This window comes from Punica granatum, chromosome 3 (assembly GCF_007655135.1).
Source record: "Punica granatum isolate Tunisia-2019 chromosome 3, ASM765513v2, whole genome shotgun sequence".
Taxonomy (NCBI): Eukaryota; Viridiplantae; Streptophyta; class Magnoliopsida; order Myrtales; family Lythraceae; genus Punica; species Punica granatum.
Genome location: NC_045129.1, coordinates 30,846,171 through 30,863,639, shown reverse-complemented (window position 1 = coordinate 30,863,639; position 17,469 = coordinate 30,846,171). Strand labels below are relative to the sequence as shown.

The window sequence follows — 17,469 nt, the reverse complement described above, 5'->3', positions numbered from 1 at the left end:
CTTGCTCGAGAGAAGACTCGGAGTCTTTCAAGATAAGCCTTAACATCAAGCTGCTACGCCTTGGTGGTTTTTGTCACAAAGTTTAATGATTTGATATTCCCAAAGTGTGCGGGATACATTTTTCAACAATTGTTTGAAATTTGATAAAATGTCCATTGTGATTATGAGAAGTAAGGAAAAAATTTCATAGTACTAAAACTGAGAAAAAAAATTAAGGGATCAACATTATTACCACAATTTATATGATTATATTATTGTTATCTTATTTTTAATATATACCAGAGTATGACTCATGCGACTCGTGAAATTTTAGTTTATTAAATTGCATTTGTATTAAAGACGTTGTTATGCAAAAAGTTTACTATTTTGAAAAATAATTGCACCGTACAGTAATTCTTCTCATCCAATTAATGTTGATGAAGAACCTATGATTTTTTTAATCATTTTTAAAAATGTGATTGTATAACCAATAGGTGGTAACATGCAATAGGTACCGTGTGCTTTAGCATAATATTATGAAATTAAAATGTGATTATATAACCAAACGGGTCCCTAGTCGCTAATTGAATTGAATATTACCATGATCTTGTTCTAATCATTAACTAATCAACCACTCGAGAATTCTCGCATTTGATCACTTGAAGTAACCATCGAATTTTCCATGGCATGTAACCGTGTGTATTATCTAAACGTTTCTTTATTGGGTGGCAAAGGAAAAAAAAAATAATAATGACTCTCTATCGCATGTAACTGTGTAAGATCAAACATTTGTTGATGTTCCTTAACAAGAATCACGTCTCCCTTCACTTTTGGCTAAGCAATTGAACCAGTCTATTTATAATATAGGGTAAAATACACTCCAATCCCTTGTAGTTTTGTTTAATGACACTCCACCCCAATCTTCATTAAAATAGACACTCCACTCCATTTTTAATAGTAAAATTGATATTCCATCCCATTAACCATAATGTCCAAATTAAAAAAAAAAATTCTTTTGATCCTTAATTTTGAGCTTATTTTTCAATCTTGTCCTAGTTCATATTTTTTTAGTATTGTTCGAAGGTAAATAATTTGTCCACGTTTGATCTTACTGTTTAAATCATCATTAAATTTGTTGACATATAAATTTTTTGTGTACGAAAAAAATTTGAAAATATATAATAAAAAAAGAAAAGAAAAATAATACTTGTAGCTATCCCTTCTGAGATCATCGGTGACTATTAAGGTTTTCGGTTAAGTATGATGGGGTATTTGCAATCAGTGAGGCTCTTGAAACTTTGATATCTTAAATTATGACCTCTAAAATCTCAGTATTAGGAATGAAGGCTTTATTAGTAATCAAACCACAACGCGAGATTATAAACCATCAAAATGGTATTTCATACTTCGCAGGAGTGTTGGCGGTATTTAGTTTGAAACACAAATGCTCGGTAGTGGGCATGATCTCTTTGTGTCAAATGTAGTGGTTCCAAATATCGATCTTGAGGAGTGGATGTGTCACCATCGAACATCCTCGTTGTAGACCATTGTTCAATGGTGACGAGTGTTCAATGATTGTTGATGAGTTGTCCCTTTCTCCTATATATTTCAAATTGTTTTTTATTCTTAAAATATTGCACATTAGTAAGTTTATGGAAACTTCAAAGGGTAAGACCAAAGTGAATAAGTCGTGTAACGTTGAAGATGAGAATAGTTCAAAAAAACCAAGAATTAGGATGAAAGTGAAAAGAAAATAAATGTCGATGGTTATATGAAATTTATCTTATTATATCAATAAGGCTAACAGGCGGAGTGTTTATTTTAGTTAAGAATGAGGTAAAGTGTCATTATGCAAAACCTCTCGGAAGGAAAAGGGAGTGTATTTTACCCTAAAATATATAATGATAAATTGCAAATGAAGGATTAACACCGTCTTTTAAAAAATGTTGCCAGACCTTTCACATATTTTAAACTGAAGCATTTTTATTTATTACATGATTAATATTAATTAATTGATGAAAATCCCAAAAAAATAATTAATACTATTTAACCTATGATATTAATTTAACCCACGAGTAATCCAGTACATCTATATCTACAAATTTATATATGAGTTAGTATAAAATAGTCAAAGTATTCACTAAAATCTACCAATTTACTTAAATATTAAACATTGGCTTTTCATTCATCAACCTTTCTGTTATAAAATTTGAAATAATTAATTTTAGTTAAAATTAAGATAAGTGCTATGAAACATAGCAAAATTTCAATTACTTGCTTAAAAATAATTTAGATAGAATAACAATGTAAACTTAAAACAAGAATGAATAGTTAAAAAAGAATGAATTTTGATTTATATGAGGAAACATATGTATATTCAAAATGAAAATATTACTAATGCAATAATTCATTGTTTAACACATACTGTTAACAATATTAAAAGAAAAAGAAAATTCGATTTTGATAAATAATTAACCAATTTGAATGTACTTCAATAGTTAAAATTGAATATATATATATATATATTAAATAAAAGTTATGTGTTAATATAATAATGACTAAATATATACAAATGATCTTAAATTTGATTTACGTACTGATTCATTCAACTCTCATGAAAAGATAAAGCTATTCCATGATGGCACATAAACAATATGTAAAAATAAATTATATTAGCAATAATGTATATGCGTAATCTAAGTTTTTCTTTATATGTGATCAAGTGGAAAATTCATGAATTTAATAATGATAAACGAATTACATATATTTAAGTTAAAATTAAATTAAGCAATAAAATATATTAATTTTTATCATGAATAATAATCCAACTGGTGAAGTGACTAGTTAAAAAGTAATAGGATGATTGTCGACAGACAATTATTCCTGGTTTAATAAATTAAAATCATCTCATGTCACTCTAGTATAGTTCCTTGATATCTTTTCTTCTGATAATATCCACCATTATTTATTCTCAACTATCCAATAACAAAATGATGATCGGGATAAGTTTGAAACAAATATGACATGGGAGAATAATGGTCGTTTTTTGACTCAGTTATTGTCAATGCTCAAATTTGTTAATGATTAAAAGAAACAAACCTCGTTTGATTTTGTAATATGATTTTAAGATTTTAACTCTAGCTTTAACTGTACTCACTACACATCAAAAATCAACTCTTCCAATTCAAAAAGGTGGGCTTCATAGATAAACTAACATACAACTTCATTATACTCAATTTAATTTTTAATACTAAATTCTCTCAATTATTTATTACTTTTTCAACAAAACACAATCACCACTTTCTCTTAACTATTCATTACTTTTTCATACTTTTTTTTTCATAATTTAACAACACAATCATTACAACCCAATTAAAATCAAAACTTAACTCTACTTAACTCTAAAATCAAATACACCAAAAACTCTTAGATCAAATTTGAGAATTTGGGACAGCTTCTCTGTTGGATGGGGATAAGTAAATATTTAGTGAGCATGCTCAGCTAAGTGACTGTGTAATATTCAATAAAAATATATGTAAATGGTAAATATGATTCACAGTGATTTTACAAATTCACTTATATATATTTTAATTTATTGTTACTCAATGAATAATACTCATTATATATGTAGTCGATGGAGATGCGAGTGACGCACTAATGTCGGTCAACGGATAGGACTTCTCATAATAATCGGTAACAATCATACATAAAAGCTAATGCACACGCTCATAAGAAGTCTATTTAAGAGCCCTGATCAGCTCTATTTTCTTGATTTCTAGACTGAGTTTTCTAAATTTTCTCGATTTTTTTTGCTTATTTTAAATCTTAAAATATTTACGACATTCAGTTATTATCTTGAAAAATGTATGTAACTTTTATTATCACGAGAAGATATAAATGAACTTTCGTTCAATGAAAACACAGAATCATTGGGAGTTCTATTTGAAAATTCCCAACTTTCTAAATTTTCTCGATTTCTAAACTAGTACTCAACTCATTAAATTTTCTCATTTTTTTATTTTAAATCTTAAAAAATTTATGACACTCAATTGTTATCTTAAAAAATGTGTATCACTTTTAATATCACGAGAAGATATATATGTACTTCTGTTCATAGTAAGACATAATAAACTTTTTATCACAAATCAATGAGTCACATCTTTGCATCACAAAAATTAAAATATAAGTTACTAAAAGTCAATTTTAATAAAAAAAATTATCAAAACATTAAAATCATCAGTAACTATTGTTCATAACAAGTAAATTTATCTTTGTAAATTGTGAGTAATTATTATATGTATATAAACTTGTGCAACACAGGAGATTGAAAACTAGTAGATGGCTATAATATGAACACATCATGTAGACGGAGCAATCTTGGGGCAAACAATAGCTGTGCTACTCCCAATACTTCGGCTCTAGCGAACCGGCAATAAATGAGATGCAATTTTCTTTTGCATTCCACCGAGCAGGCTCTTCAGTTGAGCGAGCCGAGTTCGAGCCCTATGGTCCACACTACTAGCCTCGCGAATCGAGAGGCTCCCGGGTCCTTTCATCGCCATAGACTGGCCGAGTTTGTGTTCTATATATCGTCTAATAAAGCTGGAGGCCCAGAAGCCCATAGATGATATTATGTGGTTTGACTCTCAGATTATTGGACCATTGACAACTGTGGGCCCAAGTCTCATGGACCTGCACTGTTGGGCTGATTGGGCCCAGTGTGGTTTCTCTTTAGCTGGGGATTATGTGCTACTTACTACATGGTTTCTGATTCTGTTCATCAGTTAGTTAATGTTAAAATTTGCAATTCGGCAAAAGATGCTACAAGTTATATGCAACACTACATTAATGTAAATCCTTAAGAAAAGCGACTAATAACAAGCTCTTCATAACTGACAAGCAGAGATTGAAGCTCATCGGTACTCATGGTAAGCATCCTCTTTAACTGGGCTAGGACAATCGATTCCCAATTGGGACCAAGCCCTGTGTAAATTCGGCGATTAATGTCTGTTGGTGTTTTGGATTTTCCGATTTGGGCATATCGTAAAGCCAGTTCTTTCACCGTTTTGATAAATTTCGCCATTGACTGATTCCCTTTCTTCAAGTCACTCCATTGCTGATCAAGAAGATCCTCCTATGCAGTGGTCTGAGTGAGAAACGATGTCGCAAGGGATGTCCACGCCTCCTGAGAAGTTTTAGCAGCAAGGATGGTGAATTGGTGACACTAATTTCCTCTGTTACTGCAAGCATCACACAGGTTAGTGTGAAATTATCTATGGATTCCCACCTCAGATAGTCGGGATTAGGTGTTGTAACTCCATCTGCTCCTGTGATGGTTTTGTTTGGTGCAACGGCTCAACCTTCAACATGGTCCAGCAACCTATAGGTAGCAAGTAGAGGTGTCATAACACCATTCCAATAGAAATAATTTCTGCCATTAAATTTGACAGGAATCGTCAGCATACTTGAAGGAGTTTGAATAACAGTTGATGAAGAAGAAGGACTGAGTGAGGTATTATTAATATCAGCCATGAATGTTGAGGTGAGAACGGGAGAGATTGAGAAGACTGTGAGAAGGGCCAAGAAAAGCCACAGGTGAGGATCAAGAGAGATAGGGAGCAATACGAGTGTTAGCCTGATTTACTGCTCTGATACAATAAAGAGATGTAAAGAGGAGAGTAATGACTGAATCCTCACTTTATTAGGTGAGGTGGCTTTCATTGTAATATATAGTAGTGTACAATGTTTTATGTAAGGAAACTATATATACACGACTAAAATACGTAACATATACAAGGTAAGTTATAATGAGCCATAAAGACATAAGATATGTTAAGATTTTGGATAACCTTCTCTATTAGTTTTAAAAAATTATTATTGTAATGAAAGTACAATATAATTCATTTGAATAAAAGTACAATATTTTTCAATAGAATCAGTGCACTTGCTAAGGTGATACAAATTGTCCCGTATAAAACCCCCGTGATTGGAGTAGATGACTGCACAGCATTTACATACCGGCGACATTGAGGCATTGGCGAAGACTATGAAGTCAACACAATACACCATTATTATAAACGACCAAGGTTTCATTCACTACATTGTGTTTGAACCCAAAAGTCAATTGGGAAGGGTTCAAATGCATCACACCCTATATAAAGCCCATCGATGCCTCACTTCTCCTCACCAATTAAGCAATACACTTAGCTATTAAGAACTTAATTGTGTGTGAGTAATTATATTCAATCTATAGCTAATTCCAATATGGAGAGGGTTGTAATCCTAATGATGGCCTCTCTCATGCTTATGCTAGTCCTCACCTCCTTTCCTCTCCCATCCATTGCCGTCTCGTCGTGCAATGGCCCGTGCACCACAATGGACGACTGCGGTGGTCAGATGATATGCATTAATGGAAGGTGCACAGATGACCCGGAGGTCGGCACCCACATATGCACGAACTCTCCCCCATCCCTGTCCGGCAGGTCATGTCAACCCTCTGGCACCATGTACTGTGAGGGCAAGTCATACCCCAAGTACCAGTGCTCGCCGCCGGTCACATCCTGGACCCGCGCCACCCTGACCAAGAACGATTTTAGCGAGGGTGGGGGCCCGTCAGAGTGCGATGATAATTACCACTCTAACTCCGAGCATATTGTCGCGCTGTCAACCGGCTAGTACGCAGGGGGTTCCCGCTGCGGACAGATGGTCAAGATAACTTCCACGAAGACCAGGCGCAGCATGACTGCTAAGGTGGTTGACGAGTGTGACTCCATGAACGGGTGTGACTGGGAGCACGCGTATCAGCCTCCATGTCGGAACAACATAGTTGATGCCTCAAGCTCCGTGTGGGACGCGCTGGGGCTCGATATCGATGTGGGTGAAGAGAGTCTAACCTGGTCCATGGCTTAGGCCTGTGCCATCGGCCATGCATCATCATTTCTTCCATGAGAACCTGCCGCGATTCTCGGAGCTACTATTACTACATGCAGGGATACACCCCCCTGTTGAATAAATGTGTATACATATATAGGAGATACTTGTTGTGTATGTATATGTGATCTATCGATCCACGATACGCAAGGGGTTTAAAAGTAATAAAATCCTATGAAAGTCTAATATATAAGTTGAACGTTCTATGGCGCAAATCATTTTTTGGTACAATCACTAATCTAAACTTTGGATTGCAACCACTGATAAATAGATGAATAATTATATAAATGGTCATCCGATGGTCCAAAAAGTGACTGTAGTATACGATGATTGCATCACAGAATTTAACTATATCCATAATTAATAGCTTGATTGTACAGGGCTAGCAATAAAGGGCTTGTCCACATTGCCATTTATGTTGAATTTGTCATAGCAGATAGATATATCACATATATGATCGCATATTGGTAAAACATGAGATATTTGTTTGGACTGCGAGTACAGAATACAAAGTTTCATTGATATATAGATAATTTACAGCTCATTCGGTTAATTGAATCTCATGAGAGCCTCTAGGATCCATTGATAAGGCCCAACCGACTTTCACATTCATCATCTTCATTCTTTGCCTCTATAATGAAGCTTCCAAGGTAAATTCAAGACATGCTCTCTCGTTATTACTTTTCCATACCACTCTCTAACTTGAGCGTTGGAGAAGGCTCTTGGTCACCAACTCGAAAACCCTTTTTGCAAGTCACGGGGCTGCGGTCGGACTCCAAGGAGGACCCGAGAGTTCTTCGTGATGGGGAGAAGACTTTCAGCAGACTTTTTTCCCGCATCAATCGTTCTATAATTCAAATGATAAGATAAAAGATTATCTTAAATGTACGGTCTTGGCAGATCGGAGGAGGCATGCTCATTTGTATACCCCGTCAAGGCGGCGAAAAGATCCGGCCACCAAAATGGTTTGTTGAGCTTAATCTGGGCCTTCTTCTAGCGGGGACTTCTAATCAATATTTAATCCATGCGATTAATTAGTCTTAATCTTATCTGTATATTAATCTATTCTCTCAAAACTATCACAAAAAATAATTAGAATGACAACGTTATCATGTATATGTGTGTGTCTCTGGGTTTGCCGTGATAGACATAAAATTGAATTGCTGAAAGAAACAAGTCACAAATCCACTGGAGACAGCGGTTAACAGACGCAACTTTTATGAAGACTTCAAATTTTGACTCAACGAAGCACTTTAAACAAAAGAGAAAGGGAGCATTTTTCAAGTCTGCACCATATGGTAATCGGAATACCAATTGATTCAATTAATTCATATATGCTTATTAAAAAGTAAAATTCTCCCAATCCTAAAATTTTTCCATTGGCCATACTCTAACTTGAGATTTTAGTGGAATTATTGTACGAAGAGTGTGTTATGATCTGTGGCCGTCTGCCTAGTGGGGATGGCTCCTACGTTGTGGGTAAATGGGAAACCCAACTCTACGAACCCAAGGAAAGGCTATGCAACAGTAGTAGGGGTGTGTCGGTTGGAGCTATTTGTGGGGCTAGCAGGGAATGCAAGTGAATGACTCCCATCGCCTAACGAGTGATACGTGCTTACGCCCCTTTAGAGAGAGGGGCGCTAACACACTTGTTTAATAGTTAAAATGGTTAGGGGCCTGAGAAGCTGTTGCTTGTTGTCTTGCTATCTACTTCGCGACCCTTCACTGCCCCGATCTATAATTTCCCTTCTTTCGTCCATCCACGAGGAAAAGAGGTACTTCCCCACCTGAACCAACTCAAGTTAGTAAAGTAGGATTCTTTCATTCTCTTTAAAATACTATAGAAATGGAGGGAAAAGAGATCTAGTATAATACCTATTATTATCGAATTGAAATCAAGAATTTTATATTGGAAACTTCTAATGCTTTTTGTTTTCCCCCCAACTTTAATTATGATTACTATGGACCTTCCATTAAAAAAAGAAGAAGCAACGGTGTATTAAGAATTTTTAACTTTTAGTTGGACTATCAAATAAAATATGAGGGCAAAATCAAATGGATACATATTTCAGGAGGCCCAATTCTATTTGTTTTGAGGTAAAATTTCAAAAATCCTTAGCTTGCATGTGGTTTTCGAGTTGCATAATGATCCAACTTAACTTGATTTTGTGCAATAATTGCAAGTGTTGACAAATATATTGATATGTGATAATATATATATATATGTATATATATATATGAAAATAAATGTGAAATTTATTATAAAAAATGATATGTATATATAGATATGAAAGTAAATAGGAATTTATTATTAAAAAATTAATTATAAAAATGCTTGGAATAAGTATGAAAGAGAATTTATTATTGAATTTGAGAAAAAAGATAAAAATGTAATAAATTTATTATTGAATTGAGTGAAAAATAAAGTTAAGTTGAATAAGATTATGATTCAGAAAACAACCGGAGCCATGGTATGATAGAAAAGTCCTTGAGATTTGGAAATGTCACGGGGGGCAATTGCCCCCTCCCCCGGCGCCTCTCCATAGGCCAATCAAGGAATAGTGGAGGCCCTGGTATCACAGCAAAGGCCTTAAGATCAGCCAAGGAAACAAACATGGGGAAGAAATGTGAGGAGGTTTATCATTAATTGGCCATGAGGCGGCCAACCAGTTATAGTTTGGATTTGTTATCTTTGGATGCTCTTGATTTGGTTGGTTAGGATGCCAAATAATTGATTTTATCCATAATCTCAGGATTCCTTTCATGATTAGTTAGTTGGTCATTTTACTAGATATTTTCCAATCTTGATATCTTAGGCGACACGTTGAAGGCCTATATATATCGAGCTAAGCTTACCCCGTGGACACATCTATCGAATAGCACCTTATCTTTATTATTACATTTGTCGCACTTTTACTATCTTATGCATGAACCCATTTTATCTTCCGAAGTTATTCGGTTCAATCCGTAAGTCTCTACTTGTTTCAATCTCTGAATCAATGTGGCATTCCTCGAGCCAAAGGTTCTAGATCAAAGCACATTATTTCAGTTATCTGCAACTGAGATCGAGTCCATTCATGGACCCACTACGGTCATGGACTCACTACCTGTGGAATCAGCTTTTGAGTTTCAACTTCTCAAGGCAGTAGGTCACACGCTCTTAGCAATTAAATTCTGAAGCGATGTAATCCAGTGAAACCATAAAAATATATGGAGGAATAACCTCTTAAGTTAAGCAATAAAATATATTAATTTTTATCATGAATAATAATTCAACAGGATGCATCAATGAAGTGACTCGTTAAAAAGTAATACGAAAATTGTCCACAGACAATTATTCCGGGTTCAATAAATTAAAATAATCTCATGTCACTCTAGTATAGGTCCTTCTGATAATATCCACCATTATCAATTCTCAACTATACAATAACAAAATGGTGAAAGTTTGAAACAATTCTGACATGGGAGAATAAAGATCACTTTGCTGATCGGTGGGTGGGGTCGCTGCACGCCACGGTCTTTTTTTACTTTGTTAATTTAATTTTAGAGTTGATTTGAATTTTAATTTTAATTTGTTTGTAATGATTGTATTATTGAATTATGAAAAAAAATGTAAAAAAGTAATGAATAGTTGAGAAAAAGTCATGATTGTATTATTGAATTGTAAAAATAATAATGAATAGTTGAGAGAATTTAATATTAAAAATTGAATTGAATAATTAAAAAAATTTTAAAAAAGAAAAGTAATAGTTTTGTTGTTGAATTGAAGATAAATTGAATTGAGTTGAGTAGAGTTGACAAATTTTTTGAAACCAAACACACCCACTTGGATCAAATTTGGAAATTTGGGACAATTTCTCTATTGGACGGGGATACATAAATATTTAGTAAGCACGGTCAGTTAAGTGATTGTTTAATATTCAATAAAAATATATGTAAGTAGTAAATATAATTTACGGTGATCTTATGGATTCACTTACATGCATTTTAATTAATTATTACTCATTCAATGTGAGTGATTTTGGGAGCATTTGATTTCAGAGTTAAAGTAACTTTGATTTTGATTTTGATTTTGATTGTGGAAAAAGACAAATGAGATGGTATTATAAATTTGACTTGGGAAACGTGTATTTTTGTTGTGTAGTGGGTAGAGTTAAAATCAAGATCATGATTCTAAAATCTGATCATGAAACCAAACAGACCCTTATCTAATCGATGGAGATATGAGTGAGACACTCAGGTCAGTCAACCGACGAGACTACTCATAAAAAAATGGTCACAATCAATATATAAAAGCTAATGCCCCATTTTCTCGACATAATAATTGGTCACAGTCAATATATTAAAGCTAATGCCCCATTTTCTCGACATAATAATTGGTCACAATCAATATAATGAGTAATTGGTCATAATCAGTATAATAAAAACTAATGACTAATACTCCTTAAATATCATGATTTGTTAATTAATATAATATAATGAATAATTGGTGATAATAATTGGTCACAATCAATATATAAAAGCTAATAAGTAATACTCCTTAAATATCTACTCATAATAACTCATAATAATTGGTCTTTGGTCTTTAAATATCTACTCTATTTAAGAATCCAGATCAACTCTATTTTTTTAGATTAACCCTCAGCACCCTAAATTTTCGTAATTTTTTTTTATTTTAAATATTAAAAATTTTATAACGTTCAATTATTATCACGAGAAGATATATATGGACTTCCGCTCAATGAAAGCACATAATCGTTGGAAACTCTATTTGAAAACTCTCACCTTTCTATTTTCTCGATTTCTAGACTAGCACTCAACTCACTAAATTTTCTCATTTTTTTATTTAAAATATTAAAAAATTTATGACGCTCAATTATTATTTTAAAAGATATGTATCACTTTTAATATCACGAGAAGATATATATGGACTTCTGTTCATAGTAAGACATAATAAACTTTTTTATCACAAACCAATGAGTCACATCTTTGCATCACAAAAATTAAAATATAAGTTACTAAGAGTCATTTTTAATAAAAAAAATTATCAAAACATTAAAATCATAGTAACTATTGTTCATAACAAGTAAATTTATCTTTGTAAATTGTGAGTAATTATTATATGTATATAAACTCGTGCAACATAGGAGATTGAAAACTAGTAATTGGCTATAATATGAACATATCATGTAGAAGGAGCAATCTTGGGGCGATCAACTAGCTGAGCTACTCCCAATACTTCGGCTCGAGCGAACGGGGCAATATAAAATGAGATGCAATTTTCTTTTCCATTCCACCGAGTAGGCTCTTCAGTTGAGCAAATCAAGTTCGAGCCCTACGGTCCGCACTACTAGCCTCGCGACTCGAGAGGCTCCCGGGTCCTTTCATCGCCATAGACCGGCCGAGTTTGTGTTCTATATATCGCCTAATAAAGCTGGAGGCCCAGAAGCCCATAGATGATATTATGTGGTTTGACTCTTAGATTATTGGACCATTGACAACTGTGGGCCCAAGTCTAATGGACCTGCACTGTTGGGCTGATTGGGCCCAGTGTGGTTTCTCTTTAGCTGGGGATTATGTGCTACTTACTACATGATTTCTGATTCTGTTCATCAGTTAGGTAATGTTAAAATTTGCAATTCGGCAAAAGATGCTACAAGTTATATGCAACACTACATTAATGTAAATCCTTAAGAAAAGCGACTAGTAACAAGCTTGTTCCCCCACGGCATGACTAATAAATATGATTTTTTTTCCTAGACGAATTCATTTGTCTTTAACGATTTTCACAATTCTTTCTGAATTGGAACAAAGCAATGTGTTACTTTCGCATGCCGCTGTCTAGATATCTCATTGGATCCTTTATGAAAGAGCAACAGTCTAAAGCACTGATTGCCCGTCGACTCGGTTGAGTATTGACTACTAAATTCGACTATATCCCGATTACCATAAAACCGAGGGAAGTTACGGTGGTTAATTGTATCGAAATATTTATGAGAGGGTATGACTATTCCGTCCACATTGATCCAATGACTATCGAGACCTGATGAACTGTTTATGTAATGAATGGTAGGAATCTGCTAAAATTGATCAGTGCCGATAAGATGGAGCGTCCTTTCTTAAGTACCGTAAAAAATTTCGCATGCTTTAGAGGCCGAGGAATATATTATTTGACTGATTGGCCGGCCCCCGTTAAGTTTAGAAATATTCTCGGTCTATTACCTAATTTTTATATTTTCTCTGTTCCATTGCCATTTTTCTGGTGAAAACTTTCGGAAAAGACACATGTATATATATATATATATATATATATATGTACACTTACATACATGCATGCATACATGTATACATACCTACCTACCTACATACATGCTAGCCTTTTGGCATGCACTTTCCGCATGCAAGATTGCTGTCTTGAATGACACTTTTCAACACCAAATATTGAATGAGTATTACGATTGAGGTCATCCTATCAGAATACATGTAAGGTTGATATTCTAATTATAGATATTTCGATTAATTGTTACCTATTCAAAGTAAATAAGTAATACTCACTAAATATTTACTCACTTTTAGACTTTTTTTGGGTAATTACTTTTAGACCCTTTTAAATTCTTTTAATTATTTTCATAAAAAAAGGCATAGTAGAGGAGATTTTTGAGAAAATAGAGTAGCTGGTTTTTTAAATATTACCCATAAGAATAGGAGAGAATTTAGTAGTTTATGTATAACATAATTAGAAAAATTGATGGCGAGATTTTAAGTTTTTATTCCAAATAAGGGAATGATGACGGTATAAAATGAAAATTTCTCTTTGATAATGGTATAAAATATAAGACAAGATATATATCATTGACAATAAATGTATATATCCTCTTTGTATAACAACAGAATTTTTTATCGGTGAAACTATGGATTCAGTTTTTCAAATCAAAAGTCGTGTGGTGACAATTTGCCACCGTGATAGGTGGGGTAACTCGATTGAAAGGTGAGGTAATTCTATTTAAATTCATATTGTTTTAAAAATTTATTATTGTAATGACCCTTAGAATCACAATATAACGCATTTGAATAAAAGTACAATATTTTTCAATAGAATCAGTGCGCTTACTAAGGTGATATAAATTGTCAAGTATAAAACCCCCGTGATTGGAGTAGATGAATGCAACTGCACGGCATTTAAATACCGGCGACATTACGGTACAGAGAAATTGAAGAAGACTCTGAAGTCAACACAACACAACATTATTACAAACGACCAAGATTTCATTCACTACATTGTGTTTGAACACAAAAAGCCAATTGGGAAGGACTCAAGCGTATCACACCCTATATAAAGCCCATCGATGCCTAACTTCTCCTCACCAATTAGGCAATACGCTTAGCTATTAAGAACTTAATTGTGTGTGAGTAATTATATTCAATCTTTAGCTAATTCCGATATGGAGAGGGTTGTAATCCTAATGATGGCCTCTCTCATGCTCTTGCTAGCCCTCACCTCCTTTCCTCTCCCATCCATTGCCGTCTCGTCGTGCAATGGCCCATGCACCACACTGGACGACTGCGGTGGCCAGTTGATATGCATTAACGGAAGGTGCACCGATGACCCAGAGGTCGGCACCCACATATGCACAAACTCTCCCCTCTCCCCGTCCGGCGGGTCATGTCAACCCTCCGGCACCCTGAACTGTAAGGGCAAGTCGTACCCCAAGTACCACTGCTCGCCGCCGGTCACGTCCTCGACAAGCGCCACCCTGACCGAGAACGATTTTAGCGAGGGTGGGGATGGTGGGGGCCCGTCGGAGTGCGATGATAAGTACCACTCTAACTCCGAGCATGTTGTCGCGTTGTCAACCGGCTGGTACGCGGGGGGGTCCCGCTGCGGGCAGATGGTCAAGATAACTTCCACGAAGACCGGGCGCAGCGTGACTGCTAAGGTGGTCGACGAGTGTGACTCCATGAACGGGTGTGACTCGGAGCACGCGGATCAGCCTCCATGTAGGAACAACATAGTTGATGCCTCAAGCTCCGTGTGGGACACGCTGGGGCTCGATATCGATGTGGGTGAAGAGAGTATAACCTGGTCCATGGCTTAGGCCTGTGCCATCTGCCATGCATCATCATTTCTTCCATGAGAAGCTGCCGCGATTCTCGGAGCTACTATTACTACATGCAGGTATATACCTCCCTGTTGAATAAATGTGTATACATATATAGGAGATATTTGTTGTGTATGTATATGTGATCTATCGATCCACGATACGCAAGGGGTTTAAAAGTAATAAAATCCTATGAAAGTCTAATATATAAGTTGAACGTTCTATGCCGCAAATCATTTTTTTGGTACAATCACTAATCTAAACTTTGGATTGCAACCACTGATAAATAGATGGATAATTATATAAATGGTCATCCGATGGTCCAAAAAGTGACTGTAGTATACGATGATTGCATCACCGAATTTAACTATACCCATAATTAATAACTTGATTGTATAGGGCTAGCAATAAAGGGCTTGTCCACATTGCCATTTATGTTGAATTTGTCATAGCAGATAGATATATCACATATATGATCGCATATACCAATAAATATGATTTTTTTCCCAGGCCATTCATTTGTCTTTGACGATTTTCGCAGTTCTTTCTGAATTGGAACAAAGCGAGGTGTTACATTCGCATGCCGTTGTATTCTGATAGGATGACCTCATTGGATCTTTTATGAAAGGACGACCTGAATACATGAGCGGCATGGGATATATTAGGCTCATAGTAGTCTCACATATTCCTAATTATATATATTTTAATTGGTTGTTACTTATTCAAAGTAAATAAGTAACACTCGGTAAATATTTACTCACTTTTAGATTTTTTTGGGTAATTACTTTTAGATTCTTTTAATTAATTTCATAGAAAAGGCATAGTATAGTAGAGGAGATTTTTGAGAAAATAGAGTAGCTGGTTTTTTAAATATTTTTCTTTTTAATATCACCCATAAAAATAGGAGAGAATTTAGTAGTTTATGTATAATATAATTAGAAAAATTGATAGCGAGATTTTAAGTTTTTATTCCAAACCAGAGAATGATTACGGTATAAAATGAAATTTTCTCTTTGATAATGGTATAAAATATAAGACAAGATATATATCATTGACAATAAATGTATATATCCTCTTTATATGACAACATAATTTTTGATAGGATAAACTATGGAATCGTCAGTATAACGCATTTGAATAAAAGTACAATATTTTTCAATAGAATCAGTGCACTTACTAAGGTGATATAAATTGTCCCGTATAAAACCCCCGTGATTGGAGTAGATGACTGCACAACTGCACAGCATTTACATACCGGCGACAATACGACACAGAGAAAATGACGAAGACTCTGAAGTCAACACAATACGACATTATTATAAACGACCAAGATTTCATTCACTACATTGTGTTTGAACCCAAAAGCCAATTGGGAAGGGTTCAAGTGGATCACCCGCTATATAAAGCCCATCAATGCCTCACTTCTCCTCACCAATTAAGCAATACACTTAGCTATTAAGAGCTTAATTGTGTGAGTAATTATATCCAGTCTTTAGCTAATTCCAATATGGAGAGGGTTGTAATCCTAATGATGGCCTCTCTCATGCTCATGCTAGCCCTCACCTCCTTTCCTCTCCCATCCATTGCCGTCTCGTCGTGCAATGGCCCATGCACCACACTGGACGACTGCGGTGGCCAGTTGATATGCATTAACGGAAGGTGCACAGATGACCCGGAGGTCGGCACCCACATATGCACGAACTCTCTCCCATCCCTGTCCGCCCGGTCATGTCAACCCTCTGGCACCATGTACTGTGAGGTTGACGGCAACTCATACCTCAAGTACCAGTGCTCGCCGCCTGTCACGTCCTCAACCAGCGCCACCCTGACCAACAACGATTTTCGCGAGGGTCGGGATGGTGGGGACCCGTCGAAGTGCGATGATACGTATCACTCTAACTCCGAGCATGTTGTCGCACTGTCAACCGGCTGGTGTGCAGGGGGTTCCCACTGCGGATAGATGGTCAAGATAACTTCCACGAAGACCGGGCGCAGCATGACTGCTAAGGTGGTCGACGAGTGTGACTCCATGAACGGGTGTGACTCGGAGCACGCGAATCAGCCTCCATGTCGGAACAATATAGTTGATGCCTCAAGCTCCGTGTGGGACGCGCTGGGGCTCAATATCGATGATGGTGAAGAGAATATAACCTGGTCCATGGCTTAGGCCTGTGCCATCTGCCATGCATCATCATTTCTTCCATGAGAGCCTGCCGCAATTCTCGGAGCCACTATTACTACATATACCCCCCGTTGAATAAATGTGTCTACACATATAGGGCATATTTGTTGTGTATGTATATGTGATCTATCGATCCACGATATGCAAGGAGTTTAAAAGTAATAAAATCGTACAAAAGTCTAATATATATGTTGAACCTGCGAATCATTTTTTGGTACAATCACTAATCTAAACTTTGGATTGCAGCCAGTGATAAATAGATGGATAATTATATAAATG

At 35.4% G+C, this 17,469-nt stretch overlaps 1 protein-coding gene and 2 pseudogenes across 2 annotated transcripts; all 3 read left to right on the top strand.

Moving 5' to 3' along the window:
- The first annotated feature begins 6,100 nt into the window (after positions 1–6,100).
- LOC116201418 lies at positions 6,101–7,107 on the top strand (annotated as a pseudogene).
- Positions 7,108–14,244: 7,137 nt separating this feature from the next.
- LOC116199079 (kiwellin-like) lies at positions 14,245–16,697 on the top strand. Of its 2 annotated transcripts, none has more exons than XM_031529373.1 (2): positions 14,245–15,085; positions 16,565–16,697. In XM_031529373.1, the coding sequence occupies exon 1, from the start codon at positions 14,352–14,354 to the stop codon at positions 15,003–15,005; it is 654 nt and encodes a 217-aa protein (XP_031385233.1). In that variant the 5' UTR covers positions 14,245–14,351; the 3' UTR covers positions 15,006–15,085; positions 16,565–16,697. The 2 variants fall into 2 exon arrangements, with proteins under 2 accessions (XP_031385233.1, XP_031385232.1); XM_031529372.1 differs by lacking the exon at positions 16,565–16,697 and adding an exon at positions 15,550–15,916.
- Positions 16,079–17,199, top strand: LOC116199078 (annotated as a pseudogene).
- The last annotated feature ends 270 nt before the right edge of the window (positions 17,200–17,469 follow it).

What these genes read in the sequence shown, in the direction of transcription:
- LOC116199079 (XM_031529373.1), top strand. Translation starts at nt 14,352, where the DNA reads ATGGAGAGGGTTGTAATCCTAATGATGGCCTCTCTCATGCTCTTGCTA.